Genomic DNA, 24,084 nt, shown 5'->3' on the forward strand with positions numbered 1-24,084 from the left:
ACTGTTTTGTGTTGACAATAATAAATTAATTGAACATTTGTGTTTCTTGCATTGCTCCTTCAGGTATGATTGAGGTTTTCTCACATTTGAGGTAAATTCTTTGAAAATACCAGATTATTATTATTTAATGTTTTGTCCGTCCAAATAAAACAACTACAAGTCAGATGTTGTTACTCTTACAATTACTCTTGAGTAATGTTTCTGACCACTGCTTTGTATTCCTACATGCGTGATATTATTTTGAAATAATAATTGTCTGTTTGATTATTCACTCACAGGCACAGTTTATGGCCTTCATAAAAGCTTATCAATGTTGTATTAGAACATAACAATTCTATTGATAGCGTGGGTGGAAAGTCTAAGTTGTTACTATTTCTCAGCGGCCTGGACAACTAAAGGGCCAAGTAAAGGACAATACATGTATATTCTTTCCCCTAGTAAAGGACATTGTTTGTTTTTGGCCCTTTTACGTCACGTTCTGCCTCATTACGCATGGGAAAATGTAGCACTTCTTTGGTCTTAACGTAACACAAGAAGCCAGATGTTTTCGCCCCACTTTTCACAGAGAATGTGTGAAGCAGACAGGTTGCATTTCTGTGCAGCCCCTCCTCTCCTCCTCCCCTCCCCTCCTACTTCCTCCTCCCCTCCTCTCCTCCTCTCCTCCTCCCCTCCCCTACTACTTCCTCCTCCCCACCTCTCCTCCTCTCCTCCTCCCCTCCCCTCCCCTCCTCTCCCCCTCCCCTCCCCTCCTACTTCCTCCTCCTCTCCTCCTCCCCTCCTCTCCTCCTCTCCTCCCCTCCTCCCCTCCTCCTCCCCTCCTCTCCTCCTCCTCCTCTCCTCCTCTCCTCCTCCCCTCCTCCCCTCCTCTCCTCTTTCCTAGCCATGGTCCTGTCTCCTCGTCTCGCCTCTCGCGCTCCCCCTTGTGGCCTGTAGCTGAACTGCGAGGACGAGCTGTCTGCGCGCCTGGTGAGCGACTGCCGCTGAAGACACAACACTGCTGTCTGCACTCAGGTAAGAACTGCGTCATTTTCTGACTTATGCACGTCTATTTCAACCCCGTGCATCCGACTCCGGCCGCAGGACACTTCCCCAGACGCGAGGACGACTCTTTGCGTCGTATTTCTCCATCGGCATTTCGTCTTGTCACCTAATATTTTCTGCATGAGGTGGGAGAGGTTGGGCCTGTGTGTGTCTCTATAGAAATTACATTGAATGGACGACGTGTGTTACATCATTTAGCTTTGCACATCGTGAACCCTTTCGCGTTTGGCCCGCGCGCGTCTTGCATCTCCGTTTCTGTGTTTCAGTCGCAGCCATCACAGCCCGACGAGCCGAAGGAGACACACATTTACATAAACGACACAGTGTTCATTTCTCTCCATTTTCCCCCTCAAAACGTTTCCATCCCTGTAGCTTCCCTCATCTCCGGAGCAGGTTCATCTTCATCACGTCGCGCGCAATAGTCTATTTCTAACCTTATTATTGGTGGCCCCCCGGGGGGACCGAATGCGACGTTATTGCCGTTATTATCACTTCAAATGGCTCTGGTGACAGTGCAAGACTTGTAGCATGTTTTCCCCCTTGTTCTTTCGCTTAAAGGGCCCCAAAAATGCTTAACTCACAAGTGTGCGCGCCTCGTTTCAAAGACAATGCGCTTCTCTTAAAAAAACCCCAAAGCAACGCAATAATCCCAACGCTTTCATCCCACTCGTGCATATTCTAGTCGTTTTATTATTATTTGAAAACGCGAGCTGTCAAACGATGGCAAGGATGCTGCGCAAATGCCAAGCCCATTTTTCATTAGAGCCGCGGCTGGAGCGGGCTGAGCGTCTTTCCGCCCAATAACTGGCCACGTTTGGCACAACGAGGAGCCGCGGCAACAGCAGCAGCAGCACCCGCTTATCTGACACATACGGGATCTCAAGTAATCCTCCCTAGGTCAGTGGTAACGACCAGATCCCGGCTGCAGGCCCGGTGTAGATGCACTAAACCCATAAGCACGCTGCGCTCCACATACAACAAAGCAGGGCCCAGATCTGATATTATGGCCTACAGTAAATTAAGGCTGGGTTGTTTGTTTAAGTGAATGAATGGATGGGTGGATTAGTAGAGATGAACTGGCTTGGACATCATCTCTTTCTTCCCTGGACCGGACACACCTCTCTTTCCTCCAGGACTCATGGGAACAGCGCTTATTTGTGACATTGATTTTTTTTTGGTGAGGCAAACGGGCATGTTGTGGTCTGTAACCGCAGCTGGGAGTCATTCCGCACTGACAAGAGTGGAAAAAAAGAGCTCCTGAAGCGTGGTTTTTGCGTTTTGATAGGAACAGAAGCGTATTATAGCATGTTAGTGCAGCTCTGGCATGCAAAGTGTGTTTTTATGGAAAGAGACGGGCCCCTCCCTCCTTAAGAGCTGCTGAATGTACAGAAATATGTATCTGACTAAAGACTTCAATAATAGACTTTGCATGTAGATGTAATATGCATCACTTCAAAGACATACTTGACTAGTTTGTCAATATATAATCACGGTTTTATGTGTGTCATGCCCCAAATAGCCAAGTTTCATCCAATAAACACAGGACTTGTGTTTGTCAGGTAGAAAGCCTAGTCATTATAACCACTTGGAAGGGGTTGCCAAAAAGTTGGAAATCTGATACCAATTGATTCTAAAACAAATATTGGAACTAGCTACTCATTTGAACACATATCTGTACAAAAAAGTAACATTAACAGGGCAAATTGGACCTTTCCTGAACAGTTTTAAAACGATCTTCAGCTAAGACCACATGACAACTTAAAGAAAGTATTATGTTGTTTTGAATATTACGTGTTTTTGTTATCTTTGTGGTATCAAAATCAGTATCGGGCATCGAGTCTATTCCTTCGTATCAACAGTGCGACAGTTTAGCTTTGTGACTGTGCTACCACTAGGCCTAATTGAAAGGTTGGCAGTTGAATCCACTCTTGGCAGTCATGAATGTTGCAGATTGATGTGATGGGCGGTTCATAATACTGATGATGCTCTGTTATTTGTCGGGGAAAAGTATGAACATCATGGTTGGGTTTACTGTTCTTGAAAGCCTTCACTTTTGCTGCTAAGTTTATTCCCTCATGAATGTGAACGGACTATCCCAGAGCCTAAAGTATTATGAAATGAATCTACATCGAAGTGCTCCACTTAGCACAGACGGATCGAGAAGGCTCTGGGCCAAAAGTGACCACATCCATTCAGCCTGGTTTTGGACCCACTGACAGAAAGAAGGCTTAGGCTGGCAAAATCCAAAACATCACGGAGTCTCTAAAGTGGATGTTTATGTAATTTATTGACCGGCCCAAAGTCTGAACCGTGGTCTCAAGTTGCCATGTTCGCTAAAAGTCCATCTGCAGGCAAAATGGATTGCTGCGGCCACATTGTTTGTAATTCATCGTGTGACACCCTTTCATTGTCCTACTAAGATGACATGTTTGTTGAAAGAAAGTCAATTTAGTTTGGGAATTATCTAGAGCCATATATTAAGTGTAATGCATTTCCTACCAGCTGATGTCTTCGCTTGGAACATGCACAAAGTTAGACAACAGTTGAGATCACGGCACGAGTGAACAACACATTAAATCAACCAAATATTTGAAATTCAAACTCTAAACCTGCAGCCATTTAAAAGCTGTAATGTTTGGAGTCGACGTGTTTTGGCTGACGTAGTCTTGTTAACGACCCAGAAGGAATGCCACGGCGGGCTTTAAAGCTCTTCCGTGCACCTTTAATTGGCACCATGCTGATTGAGACGCTTGCTCATTGCAGCGATAGCCTCCTCCTCGTCCTCCTCCTCGTCCCGGCGCCGGGGACGACAGAGCGTGGACATTTAGCCTAAGGTCCCACGTATACAATGAGCAGCTGGAGCGTCACTGTCGTTACTTTAAGATCTCCATGACAACGCCAGGGCATTACTCACATCCGGGATCCCGTTGATGAAAAATGTGAAACATAACAGTAAAAAAATGAAACAGACTGATCACTTTGTGTGCAAATGATGTTGTATTGCAATTTGAATTCATACTGAGTTATAATAATGCCAGTACCAAGTCAAAAATACTTGTGGTACTATGTATCAGAGTATCAAAGCCCAGATATTATCGATACTAATCTAAATCTAGTGTCACATTAGAAGACAAAATGTGACTTTTTCAATCTTCTTGATCTATATATCAGAACTACTATGAGACCACAGGGTAATATTAAAGAAGTATTTTTCTATGTTTTATGCTTTTAAAAATGTATTATTATCATCATGGTATCCAAATCTATATCGGGTATCGAGCCACAATATACATTTTTGTATTGTGACAACACTAGTACTACTATTTAATGCAGTTTATATAAAAACAATGTATATCTAAAAAAAAGAAAAAAATAAGTTATATAAACAAAATGTTTGGCTACTGTATTTTCAGTTCTTTTAATATCATGACTATTTAACGATTAACTCGATTAATAGACCTTAGGTAAATAGACCAAGAGCGCAGGTGGCGAAGGTAAATAGGCGTGTGTTTGACATCCTGGCGTAACGAAAACAGAGACGCAAAACTATTTCTGCGATGTGACAATGCTGCAGGGCAAGATTTCTCCCAGTCTGACATCCTGTGACGGGCAAAAAGGCTGCAGCCGATCACCTCCAGCCTGGTTTGAAAGGTAAAGGAAGTCTGGGTGAGGGAGGGAGGCTGGGTGAGGAGCGCAGAGTGGACCCGTGACAGAAGTAGGTCAGAGATGCGGCGGGGCAATCAGGCATGAGCGCTGCATCTCTGTCCGTGCACTGTGAACGATACAGGCCCAAGCACAGCGCGCGCCGCATCCCGCTGTGTTTCTGAGGCTGCGTCCTTTGACTCTGTGCTGCGTTGGGCATGATGTTGATTGCACGGTTGTCTTTAAATGCCATTTGAATACATGCGTTAAGTCTGCTGCAGGTTCAAATCTATGTAGGATGTGGACTTTCTGATTTCGTACCCTTCCCCCCAATTGCTGTTGCGTGTGTCTGGACTTTTTGGAACAGTTTGACAAATATGTGTTGATTACAGCGGTCTATAAACACAAGAAACAAGGCTGGCGTCTGGATGTTTTGGTATTCTGGGGGATTAGAAGTCCCGGCAAAGGACCCGACCACAAATGAAAGCAATGCGCGTAAGACAATGTAATTCCAAAACAAGGAGTCCAGTGAATCCAGTGTATTCTTTGTGCCATGTCTCGTCCCGATGAACGATTCATTGTTTTGGCAATCTTTGAAGCAATCTGGACCAGTTGTTTGTATTATAGTGTAAAAAAAGTGGCTTGTAAACACAAAAACGAGGCTGGCGTCTAAGATGTGTTGGCATTTTGTGGCGTTAACAAGCCTAACAAAGTTCCAAACCACATAGTATAACAAGATAATTCATGTAAACCTATTGCATTATTCAAGCCACAGACCTCCACTGCTTTCAAAGACCCATTAAACCACAGTATTTCTGATTAGCCGAAACACCAACATTATGTCCGTGCTCAGTGCCTGTGTCACGGATATGCACTGAAGCTGAAAATGTGTATTAATCCACAACAGCTGAACATTTGAGCGACTGAGCCAGATGTTTCCGATGTTTTTTCCTTCTCTGACTGCGTTGTCATGTTTTGTGTGAATGTAAAAACAGCATTAGAGTTGAGCATATGGTGATCGTGCTGTGGACTGGAGCCTCTGCCGGAGTTGTGTCAACATCCCTCTGGGGCCATTGCTCCTTCTCAGTCGTTTAAAGCCAAGATTACATTTTCACACGGCCCTGAGAGCAGCCGGACACATCTGAGCTCGCTCTCTCGCTCTCATTTGCCTCAATAAAAACTGCTGTCATGTCATACTCTTTCCACAAGAGCCAAAGTGAGTCAATGATCAGTCGTAAAACGCTTTTATCGGCACGTGCCAATACATTTGACTAGTAATGGAGAAGTATGTAAGAGTTATTGTGATATCCACGATGATGCAAACAACTGCATTTTAAAAACATCACAAATTGAATTACTTAGTCACAAGTAAGGCCCCAAATTATATTGCCTATTGATTAATAAGGCAATTATTTTCTTTGCTGAATCAATACTTAAGGCCAGTGAATAGTGAATTTGGAGTTCAGATATTGATTATTTGTTTACTGGTATTTGATTGATACTTTGCAGTGACATCACTCCGGGGATGAGCTGCATCCCTGGAGTGTTCATCCTCCTGTTTAGGTGTTTGACCTTCAGCAAAAAAGCGTGTGATTAACTGAAAAATAACTGGCTTGTGACTTGTTCAACGACACAAATCAACTAAGCTAGTGATTAAGTCAGTTCTTTAAGGTTGTGTTAGAACAAAACTCAGATTAAAGTCTTGAGTAAAACATGCAATGCATCCTGTTAGCGTCGACGCTATGTGGATGTTGTATCAATTAGTTGATGATTGTTTCGATAATCAATTAACTAGTTGTGATTAACTGATTAGATTCGATTGATTGTTTTCAATCCTTGTCACAAGGAAGTGTCCAAAGTATTGATATATCCTGCAGATGTGAGGCACAGGCATCTGATTGGGGGAAACGTGTTTTCCAGGTTGTAACAAGGGGCCTTCAAAAAATGAATATGAATTGTGTAAGTCATCTGTCATGTTGTGGAGGTCAACCAATTGTTTTGTACCCGAGCACAGAATTGTGTGCCCTGCGCTGTCAGGAAGAGCGCATAGTACTCATGATCTGATTAAGGAGTGATATTTATTTGGCATAGATGGCATGACAATCTAATGTAGCGCACTAAAATATACTATAAATCATGCAAAACAATGAACTGCAGCCTTTGCTCGCCCTGTGTAATGCAACCTCCCCTGTCTTCACTAAATCCTGTTGCAGTGTCAGATCTGTCCTGCTGTTATCACCCTGCAGTTTGTTTACCGTATAACATGTAGCCTCCCGGACGTGGAGTGCCCCTCTCGGTGGGTCGGTCCCGGGTTGGCAGGCACTTGTTGTTTGGACTCTGTCATCTGTAAAGCCACAATGAAGCACTTGTCCCGGAGCTGCGTGTTTGAGAGGGAACTCAGAGCGCACCATTCATTTGGATTTCTATGGGACACTCAGAATAATGTCACACTGCTATTTGTACAGGGAACTCCTTCTACTTTACTGCCTTAAAAGAACCGGGCTGAGCAATCTTCTATTAAAAGTTTGTTGGAAAAAACAAAAAGGAAAGTGGTATTTTGCAACTACAAATACCAACTATTATTAACAAATCACTGGGGTAAATATTTTCAATAAAATGTGCAAAATTAGATGCAAAACCATTGAAAGAGGAACATGTAGGATTTCAGGGTGTAGCAGGTACACACAAAAAGGTCATATAGCTGAGTCGAGTGCGTCGCTCAGAGGCATTTTACTGGGTGGAGTTACCACGGCAACTGTTTGGGCTTTTCAGCGAATAAAAGGCCAATTACATCAACAGCATCTCCACAGAGAGAAGACAATAAATAGGCTTTTGCAATAGCCGTACTTTTTCAGCGTTATTGTTTGTTTAATGCAGCTTTACGCTTCGTCTTTTAAGAGTTTAAGCTTTTTATCCTAAAGAAGATGAAAATCAAATGCTGCCATTGGGCAAAAACAAACGGCTTTTGGATGGACATCAGATTAGCCCTGTTTAAGCCCTATGCACAGGCTCTGAGTGCTTATGCAAGTCACATCATGTTGTGTACATCTGGGAAACAGTATTCTATATTTTCCCTGTCCTTAATCACTTTACTGAAGCAACAGAACGTAATTGTAAGTAAAAAATAGTGTATTTCTACTGCTTGTGATACTAGTACTTCAACTAAAACTTACTGGGGAATAAAGGTACTTGAGTAATAGTAACGGTTTCCTTTTCTTTTTGCAGAAGTAAACGATTGGTAGAGCAAACTTGTTTCTTTTTACAAACCTTAATAATGTTGGGTTTCAGCCAGACATTGAAAGTGTTCTTTGACTGAACTATAATAAATATACTAAGACTGAATCTCGGTATCTTTCTCGCAGGCGCTGGACAGGAAACTGAAGGTGGTCGTCGGTGGTTGTTTAGGAAGTGCAACTTATCATAGCAAGGAAGCCAGGGGCACGAGCAGAGGGGCTATTTCTGTCCATGGGGCCGAAACACGAGGCCCCTGTCCCGCGTCACGATGTAAAAATAACCCCTTCGTGTCTGTTTACATTTAGCCGCGACAGTGATGGCCAAGTGTCCATTTTGTCTGCCATTATAGATAGATACAAGCTTTAACACTGGATGACATTTAGTTGAGAGTAACACTGATTGCAAGGTCACAGCATGGACATTTGGACACCTGACGTTTGCTTGTTTGACCTACTTTAGCCCTCTCTTTGGCCTGTCTCTGCAGCCCCTGAACCACAACTGATGATGGACTACATGAACAACACCTCAAACAGCTACAACTCCGGAGACACAGTGAGCGCCTCCCTCGCCAACATGAGCCTAAATCACCAGGAGAACGGGGTCCAGATGGGGCACGCTGTGAAAGGTGAGTCAAGGGGGGGACGAGAGCGAGACGTGGAGGATAGAGGGGGAGGATGATGCACAACAATGGCAGAGGTTAATGGACAGTATGGAGGCTGTACAGTAATCTGTTTATAAGCAGAAATAGATGTGTAAAGGTCGGTTATTTTGAGTTGTTCTATGTTAAATGTTGGTTGTTGCTATGGTATTCTTTGTGTCATTACAATAATCGTGAATATTTGTAAAATCGTGATGTTTTTTGCTCACTAAAAATGTATATTGCGATGTTCCTTGTCCACACTAATATAAAAAGCAATCTTGTGAGTCCTTGTTAGCATAGATTCCTAACCCATGATGTAGGCTTTCATTGTAAGATTTTGTTAATATAATAAGTCGGCTTCAAATAAGATAAACAATAACATCTTATTGGGAATATTAGTACCAGAGTTTTCTATTACTTCATGTTTCAAAAACAAATTCAACAGTTCATCATATTGAATCGTTTTGTTTTCCTCATCATTTTGTATGTCTATCAAATTGTGTGTTTGTTGCCTGTAGTTTGGTCACAGAAACCCGGAGCGTCCCCACAGCGCTCTGCTGTAATTCCTCTTTACATAATAGATACAAGACGTGCTCAGCTCGACTGGAGCGGTTGCTTAACTGCAGCTGCACTGACTTTTGGGTCAGAGCCCTCCAAGTGCACCCAGCACCAACTACTACCCGTTTAAAACAAGTCAAATCAATCTGGCTTTCACTAGTGCAACACAAAGGGAACACAATCTTGTGATTTATAGAAGTACATTTCTGCAAAATGTGTACTTCAGTAAAATAATAACAAATGTAGTCTGAGTACCGTATTTTAGTCGTACCAGCCAAAAAATGCATAACAGAAAAGAAAAAAACATATATAAGTCGGATTGGAGTATGAAATGCGGTTGCAAGTGTGAAAATAACAAATAATATCACATATAAGTCGCTCCGGCGTATAAGTATATAAGTATAAATATAAGTATAAGTCGCCACCGGCCAAAACTATGAAAAAAAGGTGCGGAAAATATGGCAGTAGTAATACAGCATAGTACAGCGCTAGTTGTGGGAGGAGGAGTAGTAGTAGCAGTAGTAGTAGTAGTAGTAGTAGTAGCAGTAGTAGTAGTAGCAGTAGTAGTAGTAGTAGTAGTAGCAGTAGTCGTAGTAGTAGCAGTAGTAGTAGTAGTAGTAGTAGTAGTAGCAGTTGTAGTGTTTTATATTTGCACACGCTTAAATTATATAATATGTCTACAGTTCAATAACAACAGTTGACATTTATGATAGGCCTAGTTAGTCTAACTCTGGCAACATTTGATAACACTATTACGATAACTTTATGAGCTGTTAAACACAAAATTACGCTTCACAATTGCTTAAACTAAAGTAATTAGACTAAACTCATATTCTGTGCAGATTTCTTTATCACTGTGTATCTTCATCTCGTCCCATCTCGACCCATACGGCCCATTAGTGCGTAGCTTAGCCTTCCCTAGCTTACAGCCCTCTCTAGTGCACTGCTTCTTCCCATTTCCATTCCTCATCATCACGCACACGAGCAGGAAACGGCCATCCACAAAAGTAAACAGCACAGTTATCAACGGCAAAGTCCACAGTGAGTATCGAAGTATTTGTAGAAGGCAGTGGCAGTAGTTGTTGTAGTATTGTGTTGACCTTGTCAGTTTTTGTTAGGCAAAATCAGTTACATAGCTCAGAATAGCTCCCCTATAGCTCTAAACAAGATCTGTGTGTGCCATTTTGGATCCGTCGATATCTGTCAATTCCACTGTCCTCTTCTGTACCGGACAAGAAGACAAGCAGTGTCCATTGTCATTAGATATAAACTTTAATCCATCCATTGATTTTTCTCCTTCCCTATGTCTTGACTTCAGTTTAACTCCCAGGAAAGGTGTATTGTATCTATTGTATTTCATCCGCACTGCCAGTTTATAAACAGTGTACGTCTTTCCAACATCTGCAAGAAATATTTGAACAAAAGGTTATTGATTTTGATGTTGGATGCTTTGGAATGTATGGCCCATATGTTATTTGGTTGGAGAGGATTTGATGCTGGCTTTAATCATTAATCTTATGCATCTGTCCCGTGTTACGCTCGATGCCAATAACCTGCTCAGACCGGTTAAGTTGGCAATGTTATTTAAGTTGTTTACATTAAATATGACAAGCGTTGAAGTTCACAAAAAGATGAAGGTTATAAGAGTGGCGTTACTGCTACTACTACACTATATAATTACATATTAGCGGTATTTTGCCTATATGTTTTATAGCATTTAATATATTTATTTAACGTGTGTTATAATCACGAAAATCATAGTTTCACATTTTTGTCACCTTACATACCTCATTGATGGTTAGAATCTCTGGGTGTTGAGATTATTATAATTGTGATTATTCAGGTCACAGTATATTTGTAAGAACTAAAAAATAATATATGTAAGAATCGTCTGCAGCAACGAGTGAGTAATTTCAATCTATATGCAAGAATAGTAAAAATGTGCATATTTTACTTATCTATCTGGCTATTAATGTGACAGTAGCATTACTTTTTCATTCAGAAAGTAGTGAATAGTTTAGAAAATTGTGACTGAATTTGATATTGTGACTTCCCTATTACGGAGTTCCTTTTGTTATTTATAATCACATGTTCTGTCCCAGCAGCGTGTTGTTGCAGCCTTTCTTTGGAGCCTTCCGGATGTCTGTCTTTTCTCTGTGTTAACTTCTCAAATCCTTCTAAAACTCTCCCTGACTCCCGTCCACAGAGGAGGAAGCTGTCCCGAGTGAGAACGGCCTCACTGGGGGCTCAGACGAACAGGGCGCTGATCACGAGGTTGAGCTCTGTCCCGCTGTGGAGGACAATGAGGTCCCACCTGGTACGGCCCGCGGCCCACTAACCTTCATTTGGCATGCTTTGGTTTTTGCCCACTTGATTTGGACATTTGATCTATTTCAGTTTCTAAGCAGAGACAGCCTCTTCTTGGTTTTGCTTGGTTAACTTTGTGTTTCAGCTTTAACTAACTTTTCTCTTTTCTACTGTTTTCCCGCCTTTATGCAAATACTTTGAGCCCGGCTTGTTTGGCTGATATTTATAGCTGTCTTGAGAGGAAGGAAGACATAAAGCTTCTCAGCTGTCAGTGTTGAACAAAGTGGTTATTTGCATGTTCAATCTCTTCTTTATATTCTCAAAGTGCCACAACATGGGAAAAACTGTTCAAAAACTGGCCATTTTGATCTTGTACGTTTGAGGTTTAAATCCGTCTTTGATCAAACAAACACGCTCTGACAGCTTGTCCAAATTGTGGCTGGACAAGTGGGTTCAACAAGGTGAAAAAAAGTCTCCTTGATGTCATAACCAGCCACAAGAAATGCCTCAACTGAGCTAAAAAGACAGAGGAGAAGAGTTTGAACCCGCATTATGTAAAGTCAGAAGGACCAGCGTTGGACTTGTAGCGTCGCTGTCGTTTAACGTGTGTGGCTTGTATGTGTCCCGCAGCGGAGACAGCGGAAGACGAGAAAAAGAACGTCCCGAGCCAGGATGAGGGGCCGTCCGGTACGCCTCCCCTCAAACAGGCCCTCGCCCCCCCCATAGCCGCTTGTTTATTCTTAAGTTTGACAAACAATAACCCTGTCCCGTGTTTAAGTATGATTTAAAGGCTTTCTTTTTCTTTCAGCTTTTCATTGGGAATGAGTTGTGCTCGGAGCAGAGGCGGAGTCTAACTTGACATTGATACTCGAGTAAATTTTGGAGATATATTAAAAATGTATCTGTAGTAATGCTAACAGAAACAGTCAAAAGTACTTGCAATACTGACAATAATAGTTGCAACAGTGGATATTTTCTACTTTAATTGAATATATTGAACACTTTTACTACTATAACGAGTTAGTATGAATTCTTAACTACTACAATTCCTCTCTAATGTACACATAAGACTATTCTGAAGTAATAGTATGTTTTACTTGAGTACAGATGTGCCGAGTACTTCTTTCCCCTCTGCTCGTCGGGTGCATTTCTTTCTTTGCTTGTGTTATGCTTGCTTTGGCAGCTTTGCGCCTCCAGCCCGTGAGATGTTAACATGCAGTCTATTTTAAACTAAGAAAACACGGTTACGACATCTTGGGGTATTTTTGCGCAAAAGGGAATGTCTCTAAACCACAGGCAGATTTTGAGTCTTGAACGATCGGTTCTGCAGATGTTGCTCTCCCGGATAATGTGCAAAACAGCTGTGCGGCCTCGCTTAGGTGTGGTACGGCATGTTGTCCGATATAAATCCTACCAAACACCGCCGGCGTATTCACCAGAGCCTACTTCAGATGATGTGCCCGCTATGGCCTATTTGAATTAATGGTGGCTGTATGTTGTATTGGCTTGCATTGATTTCCTCGCAGTGAGTGCATTAATCTGGGTTGAATGACAGAGGTCCATTACTGACGATGCTCTTGTGTGTTTTTCCCCCTCCGCCTCTTCACGTTCGACCGACAACAGGAGCGACTCCAACAGGTAGGACCTCTAAACGTTATCGACTGGTCTGCGACGGGTGATGTTGCTTATGAATACACTTAAGACAATAGACATAAGTAAAACAAGCCAAGCATAACATTTGATTTACAAAAGTCAATACTGGGTTATGTTAGCTTTTTGTGTGGATCAGAATTTAGGTTTATTTAGAGATTAGATTAGAGTTCAGACTACTCCATTCATTCCATTTCTTTTTTAAAAACAAATACTATGAATGCTTCTTTTTCACACTCTCGGTGCTGCCTGTGCTCTAAAATAACTTAACAGGTCAAAAGACTGTACAAAAACATTTTTCCCCGTTGATTTGAGCTTTACTTCCTGTGAGAACCAAATGTAAATGGTTTGACATACTGATATTGGTACAGCGCCCAGTTTGAAACGATGAATGATTGTTTTGGAGGGAGAATTCTTGGAAATGGAATACAATATGCGGCTTTAAAAGTCAATCTGGGTCTTGTCTTTACTGTACAAACCCAATTTGAGACGGATAATGATTGCATTTAAGTTAAATTAAACTGTGTATTGTTTGGAAAGTTGAATGCCTCACTTTGTCCTCAGTCACTTTCATTTCAAACTCTGACCACGTCCCATTTCAAAGTCCTGCCCGTTCACGCTGTATAGTATAGTTCCTTTATGTTATTCCCACCTCCTTAATTGACATGAAGACGCTATGTTGGTCATCAAGTTCTGATCATGTTTATTTCTTTTCAATGGGGGAGAGTTAGTGAAAAAGTCAGTGCTGTGAATGTCACCATTAACGTCCTTTCCAAACAAACTAGCGCCGCCTGCTCCGACCACTGCCTCCCTCAATGCCTTTGCCGACGAACTGACTCCCTCTGTGCCGGGACGGAGCGCTGACCTCATGGGAGCGGCGTGTTGTGCCGTCCCGGAACGAGACGCGGCCGACAAGAAGCTGACCGAGCCTCTGTGGGCGTCCGAAGACCTGGCGGCAGCGGGACAGGCCACAAGGGGGAGCTCAGAGTGGAGCGACGCCGACGCTAAAAGGGCGATCAGCTTGGACGCAACAGAGTGCTCGGACGGGATCGGCCTGGACGCGTCTCTCGTCCGCAGCGCAGCGTTGGAGGACCTCACGGCCATTGACCAGGGGCAAAGCGGTGAAAGCGTAGAAATTCATGAATCCGAAGACGCCACGTGTGAACAACGCACTCAAAGCCTGTCAGACACCGGTTATTGTTCGGGACAAGTAGATGACGGTTCGACACGATTACATGAAGCCCAGAGCGATTCGGCGCCGACGCTGCTTGACAATGTGGCGGGAAGTGACTCAACTGAGACGTGGAAAGAGGGCTGTTCAAAATCTGACTTTTCTAATGATTCAGAGATGATGGTTTTGGACAACACTGAGGCAAGACACACCTCTCCAGCTAGAAAGTCAATGGTGCCGGTGGCAGTGTGCAAAGGTCTGTTAAACCTGGTTTCAAACTTTTAGTGCTCTTCAGTTTTTTACACCTGTTTGAGTTTGACGGATCAGCTTTTTTTTTGCAGCACCTTTTTCCAAATCCAATTCATTTTTTTTCACAAAGGATTTTAACTCAAAGAAGAAAAGCTTGTTGTTCTTCTTCCCCACGTTTTAGTTTCCTTTGGCTCACGTTACAGGTTATGCAGCCCTCGAGTCAGCCACTGTTGACACGTGCATTTGAATGTATCTCTCTGCATGGCACGTCCTGCATCATCTAGTTCATTTCTTTGCCAACCTTACATAATTGTGAGTTTTCAGCTTGAATGGGTGTCATTGATGTATAAACAAAGGTTTCTTCTTGTCTCCTCAGCTCAAGTTAAATCTGACAGCCCTGGAGACAAGGTAAGCAGCTAACCCCATTGACTTTGTTCACATTTCCCTTTTTGTTTTATTATATCATTTATGTGTCATTTTAAGTTGGCCCTTTTTGTATTCATTTTTCATTTTCATTTGTTTGTGAGAAAGACACAACCCTCCACCCAAACGCCTCCCTCTCCCCTTAAACGACCGTCACTAAATGCAAAGAGCAAATCACCTCGAAATGGGCACAGCTCCATCCCTGTCAAAACCAGCAGCTCTGAGCGGGCGCAGACCAGAGTGAGTATGGATCCGGCTGGGTTACATTGTTGTGTCAATCTCACCCAACGGGAATGTCAAGGTCAAACATGTAGAACATCTGTGTTCGTCCCCACATTTTGCTTCGCCAAATGTTTCAAATGATTTCGATGATAACGTTTCTAATCATCATCTGCTCAAAAATAGATTGGAAAACAAACTCATGTTTGTGTTTTCAGAGTGTGAAGACTCCAGCAGCCAAAACCGCAGCCAGAGTTGCACCAGGTACAATAATACAGACTTCTTTATCCATAGCCTTTATTTAAAACAATTGTCAAGTATTTTCAGTTAGTGGATTAAGGGTCAAGGATACTTATGATTTGTCATATTTTTATGATACAGTTAATGCCAAGAAACCTCCTACTCCTAAAAATGACAAAGGTAAAAGATGCACAAAGCGCACTGTCCATTTGGCATGGCACACGCCACAGTCTGAGCAGGCCCAGCCTGGATCAAACTTGGGCAGCTTCTAGTTATCACCAGTCTGTTTGTTTTTACTAACTTTTTTAAACTTCCCATAATCTCATGATTGATGGGTGTCATATATTATAATTCTGGGACCTTTTTGTTTTGTCTAAGATCACATGAGTGGGCAGAGCAGCCCTGGCACCCCCAAGTCCCCTGCGAGCCAGGCGCAGGCCAAATCTGTGGCTGAGGCCAACAAAGTGAAGAAGGTGGCAGTGGTACGCTCAACGCCTAAATCTCCAGGATCCCTAAAGACTCGCCCCGGTCCCATGGCGGCTGCCACTGCCTCTGCCGCGCCTCTGCCCGACCTGAAGAACGTACGCTCCAAGATCGGCTCCACAGAGAACATGAAGCACCAGCCTGGAGGCGGCAGGGTAAACCACTACTGCCCAATACATCCTGTTCTGTCTCCTTCAAACTCATCTTCTGTCTGAGTTTGTACTGGGGATCTGGTGGCTTTGTTTCACATCTGTTCACATTTGTGTTTATATTTTGTTCATTTGTTCAATTTCTTTGTAATTGTTACAGGTTTCACAAACTCCTGGTCACCTACATCTTTCTTTCTCCATTGTAACCTTTTGATTTTCCAGGTACAACTCCTTGATCAGAAGTTGGACTATAGCAATGTCCAGTCTAAGTGCGGCTCCAAAGGCAATATAAAACATGTCCCCGGTGGCGGCAATGTGAGTAACTGAGGGATAGACTCAACATGGATTTCTTGAGTATCTCTGCAGTTATGATCATGAACTCTTTTGGTAACATAAAGACAATTTATAAAGGGATTTGTGGTTGACTGCTGTCAGCCCTAAACTAAAAATAGAATAATCTGCAATAAACAAGATTAACCGATTAGATAAACTAATTCAATTACATGGTCCTGCGCTTGATGTGCTTCTTAATTCAAGTTAAATTATTAATAAGTAACACGACTTCAGACCAAACGATTTACAACCGCATAAAAACCCTGATGGAAGCACCTTGACACTCATCAGTGTTTGTGCTTTGCCCTGTGCGACTTCACGTCTTCAGTCTGATGTGTTGAATAAGATCAGTACATCCCTGATGGTCAGAGCATTGCTTTAAAACAGTGTGTCTTTAATCCTCTCCCTTCTCTCTGGGCATATTCTCTCCTTTCAGATTGATATTACATTTGTTTAATAATCCTTTGTTTTTTGGTAACTTGTTCTCAGGTCCAAATCCTCGACAAGAAGACCGACTTCTCCAGTGTTCAGGCTCGCTGTGGCTCTAAAGACAACATGAAGCACACCCCTGGAGGAGGCAAGGTGAGGAACCAAACAACACTTTGGGAAGAAATAATCTTTTGGTCACTGTGAGAGATGAACATCTGAAGACATCCTATTGAAAAGAGTCTCTCTTTCGCTATTGTTTGGCCTCTTTAAAGGGCTTTATCTCGTCACATTCTTCACACGCACACTTTCTCAAAGGTAACAGTCTCTTTTCCTTACCTGTGCACTTTTTTTGCACTTTTTCAGGTTAAAATTGTTGAACAGAAGTTGGACTTGAATAATGTTCAGGCTAAGTGCGGCTCCAAAGACAATATCAAACATGTTCCTGGTGGCGGCAATGTGAGTAACTCGAGGGATAAACTCAACTGTGTTTTGAGTATCTCTGCAGTTATGAGCATCAGAAGCAGCAGCGCTCTGGACTTGGACTGGGTTTGATCTGGTTTAAATACTAGCCTCTGTACTCCAACCCCAGTGCAGATCTGTCAGTCTCTAAAAGTAGATCCACAGTCACACACAGTAAAATGTCCTTCACCCTAATGAGCCACAACCCTTCTCTCACACTCACCCACAAATACCCACTCCTCTCCCACTCTCATCCTCACAGGGTTTCTCTCTCAACTATAACCTGTTTTTCCCACGTATGACTTTCCAGGTTCAAATTTTTGATAAGAAGTTGGACTTAGCGTGTGTGGAGTCGCGATGTGGCTCCAAAGATAATATAAAACACACACCAGGTGGTGGCAATGTGAGTAGAAAGGGGCTGCTCTTGAATGCACCTTCAGAGGAGCAGGATGCACGAGACCTGTCTGTCAGCCCTGTCCTGACCCTTGACCTCAACACTGTTAACACTCCTAACAGTATCATGGCACCCGAGTCCGCCATGAGTGTCTTCTTTCTCTAGAGCAGAACTAAACTAGTAATGCTAGTAATGCTCATGACCAAATGTACCTCACCCTTTCACTTTTACTATCCTCAATCTGAGGATAGTAGAGGGCCAGGTTTTACCCCAAAACCTGGCCCTCTGTCTGCATGCACGAGTCTTGTATGTCCACTTTTAAACTCTTGAACTGTCCAAAGATGAGAACGTAAGAAGATCATAGCGATATTTGATACATAAATGCCACAAATCCACAGCGAAGATGTCTGTAGACGCCAACAAAGGCCCAGTGTGCGCCTCATCAGAGCGGGGCTGTTAGAGGATGACCTCAGCCCAAAGAGACTGAGGACTTTGTTCAGAAACAAACGGCCATGACAGAGGCCTGTGCTGAGACTGGCACTGTTCTGTTTGTTACAGCTCCTATCTGTGGTGGACATGAGCACTGCATGAACAACTGTAGACTGTGTGATGTGAAGATACTACTACACTACTGTTTCGACATGTATTCATGAGCCTAATGCTGTCTAATAGGGTTTTAACACAAAGCTCCGCCGTACTAGCAGCCTTTAGAAAACTAATAAGACCTGCGTTTAGTTTGTCAAATGACACGCATTCCAGTTTATAATGTTTTCTTTTCTGTTGTTTTTGTCTTCAGATTCAAATTGTGCACAAAAAGATTGATTTGAGCAACGTCCAGGCCAAGTGCGGCTCCAAAGACAACATCCGCCATAAACCAGGTATTTTTAATGACTTCAGAACATTGCAATGATTGATATTATGATATTTTATTGAGACTTTTGCCTTTTACTGAATTCACTATTTCTTGGAGGACCTGTGTAATGAGAGATTTGAACATTTGAACATTTTAACACGTTGCTTTCTTTGTGGAGGTGGTGGAAATATTGAAATCAAGAGCGAGAAGTTGGAGTTCAAGGTCCAGTCCAAGGTCGGGTCTCTGGACAACATCGGCCACACCCCGGGAGGAGGACAGAGAAGGGTAAAGGCTTTAAACCAGGATGAAACTGCCTCCGTGCTGTGGGCAGGTCCTTTGCGAGTGTCACGCAGTTATCTTGGTTCACTATTGCCATGGAAAGTCTCTTCAGCTTTTGTCTCTGCTCGCGGGAGATGACAGTGTCTGAAATAACTTGAAAGCAGCTGCAGTAGAAAGACTGTAGTAGTTTGCGCTGATCCATTTTTATGGTTAAAAGAACGTTAGCGCTTGTAGTTTCACACTTATATTAGAAACAGCTGACACATATGTGAACAGGAAGTTACAGTTTTTAACACCTATATTAGAGCAAGGTGGTATTTGAGCTTAAAGGGCCGGTACCTGACTTTAACACGCTGGCATGGTTCCACATCAGAGTGAGAAAAAAGACAGTTCAAACTAAAACATGTTCTTCATTCATGGCTCAAAATGGGTTGAAGGACCATTAACACGATAGTTTGTAAGACATATAATAATATATATGTGGAAATATTGGTTGTAGGGCTGCAATAATTAATTGGAATAATCCTGGTGTAACGTGTTATTGTTATCTGAAGTATACAGACTCTAAACATACTACGTAAAACAAAGACAACAGCGACATTAAATAAATAAAAATATGATGAGAAATTCTGATCTGGAGAATACACTTTAAATATTCTCTGTCCAGAAACCCTTTGATTTAAAATGTATTTAAAAACTCTGGTCAACCACTAAAATAATTGTAATTCATAGTTGTGTCTTGCTAATACAACTTTTGTTTGAATTGGAGTCATATACGCAAAGCTGTGTATTTTGAACTATTACATTTTACATATTGCATATATAATAACACACCCAAAGACCAAAGAGTCGCATTGCAGTGTATAAGACATGGAATTGTAATGTGAGTTAAACCAGCAAAGCCTAAAGAAACATAGCTTCACACCAAGCTCAGCTCATTTTGCTTTCATTCTTTGTTTGAATTTATCCTTTTTCTCATTGCGGTCATCCATTTTATTATAATTTGAGTTCATTGTATGTTTTTAGTTTTTATAGGACTGCACAGTATGACAAAAAAAGCATGATTTTGTAACAATATTAAGATAAATAGTTCACCTCTTGACCTTTATTATATTTACTGGATTATTTTGACACAATTTGTTCAAATAAAACAAAAAATGTATTGACAATGCTAACACAAAGCTAATAGTCATCAAGAAGATCATATTTTCACAATTATATCACAACATCACATTTATTTAGACTCTACAAGAAAAGAAAACAAGCAAAACATGGTGCACGGGCTGTTATTTAGCTCTACTGTGCAGCCCTTTACAAACACTGACTTGTTTTCCTCATTTATTTGTTCATTCTTGTGTTTCTGTTGATGTCATTTCATGTGTTTCTGTTGCGCCCCTGACCCATGAGCAGCGTCAGAGCCGAGAGGGCAGCGTTTCGGACAGCCCCTCCCTGCCCTCCCCCGGCCTCACCCCCCCTCACACCCCCCAGACTGTGTCCCCCGTCCCAACCACACCTGTGCTCACCAACCCACTCATAAAGATTGAGGACTCCTGTAAGTAAAAGTACACTGAAAAGGCTAGATGTAAAGTCTCTATTGAAAGGGAATTCCTGGCTTGGCAAATAAAGACATTCTTGTACTTTTTGTACCCAAAGGTTTGAATGGGTTGAATGAATATGCGGAATATCATATTTTATCTGAAATGTTATCATTTTTAACCCTTTTTGAAAGACCATAAATACTTGGGTAAAATAGGGAATGGATGGGCCTTATTAATTAACCATTTGAACAAAAAAGGCCTAGATTAGACCATTTTCCTTTTTGACATGCCTCTAATCACAATATACAGAATAATAATGATTAAAATGCACTGTTTGCAGTGGCAGCCATATTGAAAGTGTAGTGTCCACAAAATGGTGCACCTGCTGTTTACAGTTTATGGTGCATGTCTGGACACACCTCTCGAGTAATGACAGTGTCTGTCCCCTAGAGGGCGCACAGCACAACAGAGAACCACTGTCCTACTTAAGATAAGATAAGATAAGATATTCCTTATACTTGTCATTTCAGCCAAGGTGGGTAGTACTCTGATACATTTACTCAGGTACTTTTACTTGAGTAACTAATCAAATCATTTTTTAACGGTACTCTTACTTGAGTAATAGTTTATAAATAGTAGTTTTACTCCTCCTTGAGATATGATTTAATATTTCAAATTTGTATTGTCTATCTTTTGAAATTACCAGAGTTCATTATTTAATGTTTTGTTCTTCCAATTACATTTATTCAAATTATAGATCAGATTTCGTTACATTCACAGTTACTCTTATAGTAACTTACTCGAGTAGTTGTGTACCCAAATACTTTTTGTTACTTTTTACTGCTAATATTTTGATGTAATTCTACTCTTACTGTTACTCTAAGTGCAAATTTTGGTAGCTAAAGGTTAGAAACTAATTACATTACAACAAAAATATCAATAAATTATAAACAATATTGATGAATTATAAACATCTGTAGCCACACAATACAGTATTCATTAAAACAATAGACATAGAAAAAACAACATAGAAAAAAGTGTTTTTGTTGTACAATAAGAGAAGGCTTCAGAAATACTCAATACTCAAAAGGGAAAAAACCTTACTATATATATATGCTACCAGATCGACAGGCCACACATCCATATCGATTTGATGATTGAGTTCTTTACACTTTCCTCTTCTGCAGATTGAGAGCCACAAACTGACCTTCCGTGAGACGGCCAAGGCGCGCACTGACCACGGCGCCGAGATCATTTCTCTAGAGGAGTCGCCGCAGCAGCTCAGCACCATGTCGTCCTCCGGCAGCCTCAACATGGCCGACTCTCCACAGCTGTCCACGCTGGCCGACCAGGTGTCCGCTTCGCTGGCCAAACAGGGCTTGTGAATGCACATTACAGTCCACAAAGACCCCCTCTCCATCCCCCCCCTGTCTCTCCCTCTCTCCGTCCCTCCTCTGTCGCTCCCTCACACCAACACAATCGCAACCTAGTCGAGTTGCGATGCCTTCCTCCGTCATTTCCACTGGACTTTTTCATTGATATTCTTTCTTTTTTTAGACTCAACCTACCACTGTTAACTAATTGTTCATGAGGCAGTATCATTAGGCCACATTTTAAGTTTCCAAGCTGTTTAGGTAGGTCGCCCACCTTTTGTAACTGTCCCTTTAAGCCACACACACGTCCCTTCAAAGTAAAAGCTCCTCAGATGTAATTGCGATGACCATTCACGGCTTGTCTCCCCCGTAACGTTCACAGTCGACCCCATAGGACACAAGTTGTCAGAGTGCAAGTCTCCCTATTTATTTTATCTGTTCAGACAGTCACGTTTTGTCAAGAAAAAGACGGTGCATATCATTATTAGGGGGTAAGGCATGTACTGATGCAGAGGGGACAGTTACAGGGTTCAGCAACGACGACGATGATGATGATGATGATGATGATGATGATGAAAAGCAGTAGCAACATTTTCACGAAGGCAGAAAAAAAATAGGCTTTCGGACCTCACTGCGTCTTTACTTTGCTTCGTTTAGTCCTGATAGAAATGAAACGGGAGAGAAAACGAGAGCGGCCAGAATATAGGCGTTTGTCGGGCACAGTTTTCTAATTGTACTCTTGTGGATATATGACATGTATTTAATATGAAGAAAACATTTGTATCGTGCCTGCTACTGTCAGTGTTCCTTTTTCTTTTGTTCCTGCTCTATCTGTAAAATGCGCAAGTTAGGAGGCAAAAGCATCGATTAATCTGTAGGCTTTTGAAAATGTAATGGCCAAATTTGACAGTATTCCGAGGAGGAGAAAGGCGGTTCCGTGCACTAAGTATAGGCATTCATTACTGTTGATTAACCTAGTATTTTTAAATTGAATCTTGTAAGAAGTGAGTGGGTTTTTAGATGGGTAAGTGTTTGAAAGGTTGGCTGGGCCGTCGTGGAGCGAAGAGGGATTTGGTGAGCGTTGCAAGACTGAAACTGTACAGCAAAAATGGTATCATATTATTTAACTCGCTAAAAATGAAAGCAACTCGCTGGATAAAATAGAATTACCCTTAACACTTGAAACACTATATCGTCGATCATTACTCTCCCTAGTGGTCAGTCTCACTAAAGCTTTTCTTGCATGCTCCTCATGTAAGAGAAAAAAAACTGCTTGTTGCCTCCCTTTCACAAAGTGGTCTCTATGTAATGTTACGTATATCCTCTTTATATGAACTGAACCGCAAGGATATACCGGTAGGTTTAAGCGTGTGTGTGTGTGCGTGCGAATGGGACTGTTCAAACGTGTTCATAACAGAGGTCCCTAGGGTGATCACCGCCCGTCCCTCTTTTGGTTGTCCTACACAGCCACCGGGCCCCTGTCCTCCGACCCTCTTATTTAGAATGTCCCCGCCTTTTCACCAGTGCCACTTAAATGGTCTGAAATAGTCAGATTTACATAAAAAAACAAGATAAGATAAAAGAATGAACACTTTTGGGGTCGTATCTTTCAAGGTCAAATGCAGTCTCTAATTTATAAGCTTAAATGTATAAATATCATGTCCACCCCACCACATTGCCCACCTTGTCCCACTTTTACTACTATTTGAGGTGGTCACCCTGGAAGTCCTTAACATTGCTCCCTGTAATTACACGTAATGCAAAATCTCAATGCCAAAATATAAAGTTCACGGGCAGCAGGACTTTTAAAGGTGTTCTTGCAACATTATCTGCATGCGAAATAAATCTCCGTTTTTAGACCACGTTCATTTAAATGTGAGAGCAGAGTGGATGGTCGGAGGGAGGATTGGCGCCCCCTCGTGGCAGTGGAGAAGAAACGTGCCAGAAGCTTGTGCTTTTAGTCCTCTCCGTTCGTGTTTGAACCGGAGCAAATGGAGAGACTGTTTTTGTAGTAACTAATTCTCATCACCTTTTTTTCATTATTTCTGATGCTGTGTACAGTTGTGGCAATGTGATTGTTCGTTATTGTGCATTTGATCAATAACTGGTTTATGATGATTCTTGTTGCTGTAATAGGTGTATTTGAAAATAAATGCTATGAAGTCAAGAGTGGTTCGTTTTATTTACCAAAAAAGGATTAAATGAAATCCAAACCAATGTTCTCTGTAGCTCTTTTCATTGTGGTGCAATCGCAGAGTTGGATTGCAGTTGATTTAGTCTTGCATCAGTTTAGAAAGATGCAACATGATGAGCGTTGCAGGCTACTGACTGACACGCTGAATTTTAACTATTTTATACATAGTAAATGCAGGATTTGTCTCGATCATTCCTCTATTACACCTGAATTTCTTTTGACCCTA

General features: G+C 41.9%; 1 protein-coding gene across 6 annotated transcripts; it reads left to right on the top strand.

Moving 5' to 3' along the window:
* Positions 1–879: 879 nt before the first annotated feature.
* mapta (microtubule-associated protein tau a) lies at positions 880–23,831 on the top strand. Of its 6 annotated transcripts, XM_072456846.1 has the most exons (17): positions 880–1,011; positions 8,402–8,542; positions 11,322–11,432; positions 12,053–12,109; positions 13,046–13,060; positions 14,869–14,900; positions 15,024–15,155; positions 15,353–15,398; positions 15,516–15,554; positions 15,753–16,012; positions 16,229–16,321; positions 16,829–16,921; positions 17,132–17,224; positions 17,538–17,630; positions 18,418–18,499; positions 18,653–18,759; positions 21,479–23,831. In XM_072456846.1, exons 2-17 carry the CDS (start codon positions 8,419–8,421, stop codon positions 21,674–21,676), a joined length of 1,575 nt encoding a protein of 524 aa, XP_072312947.1. In that variant the 5' UTR covers positions 880–1,011; positions 8,402–8,418; the 3' UTR covers positions 21,677–23,831. The 6 variants fall into 6 exon arrangements, with proteins under 6 accessions (XP_072312947.1, XP_072312949.1, XP_072312948.1 ...); XM_072456848.1 differs by lacking the exon at positions 15,024–15,155; XM_072456847.1 differs by lacking the exon at positions 12,053–12,109.
* Positions 23,832–24,084: the final 253 nt, after the last annotated feature.

Source organism: Eucyclogobius newberryi, unplaced genomic scaffold (assembly GCF_026437365.1).
Source record: "Eucyclogobius newberryi isolate DKJ021-1_F unplaced genomic scaffold, fEucNew1.0.hap1 SCAF_20, whole genome shotgun sequence".
Classification (NCBI taxonomy): domain Eukaryota; kingdom Metazoa; phylum Chordata; class Actinopteri; order Gobiiformes; family Gobiidae; genus Eucyclogobius; species Eucyclogobius newberryi.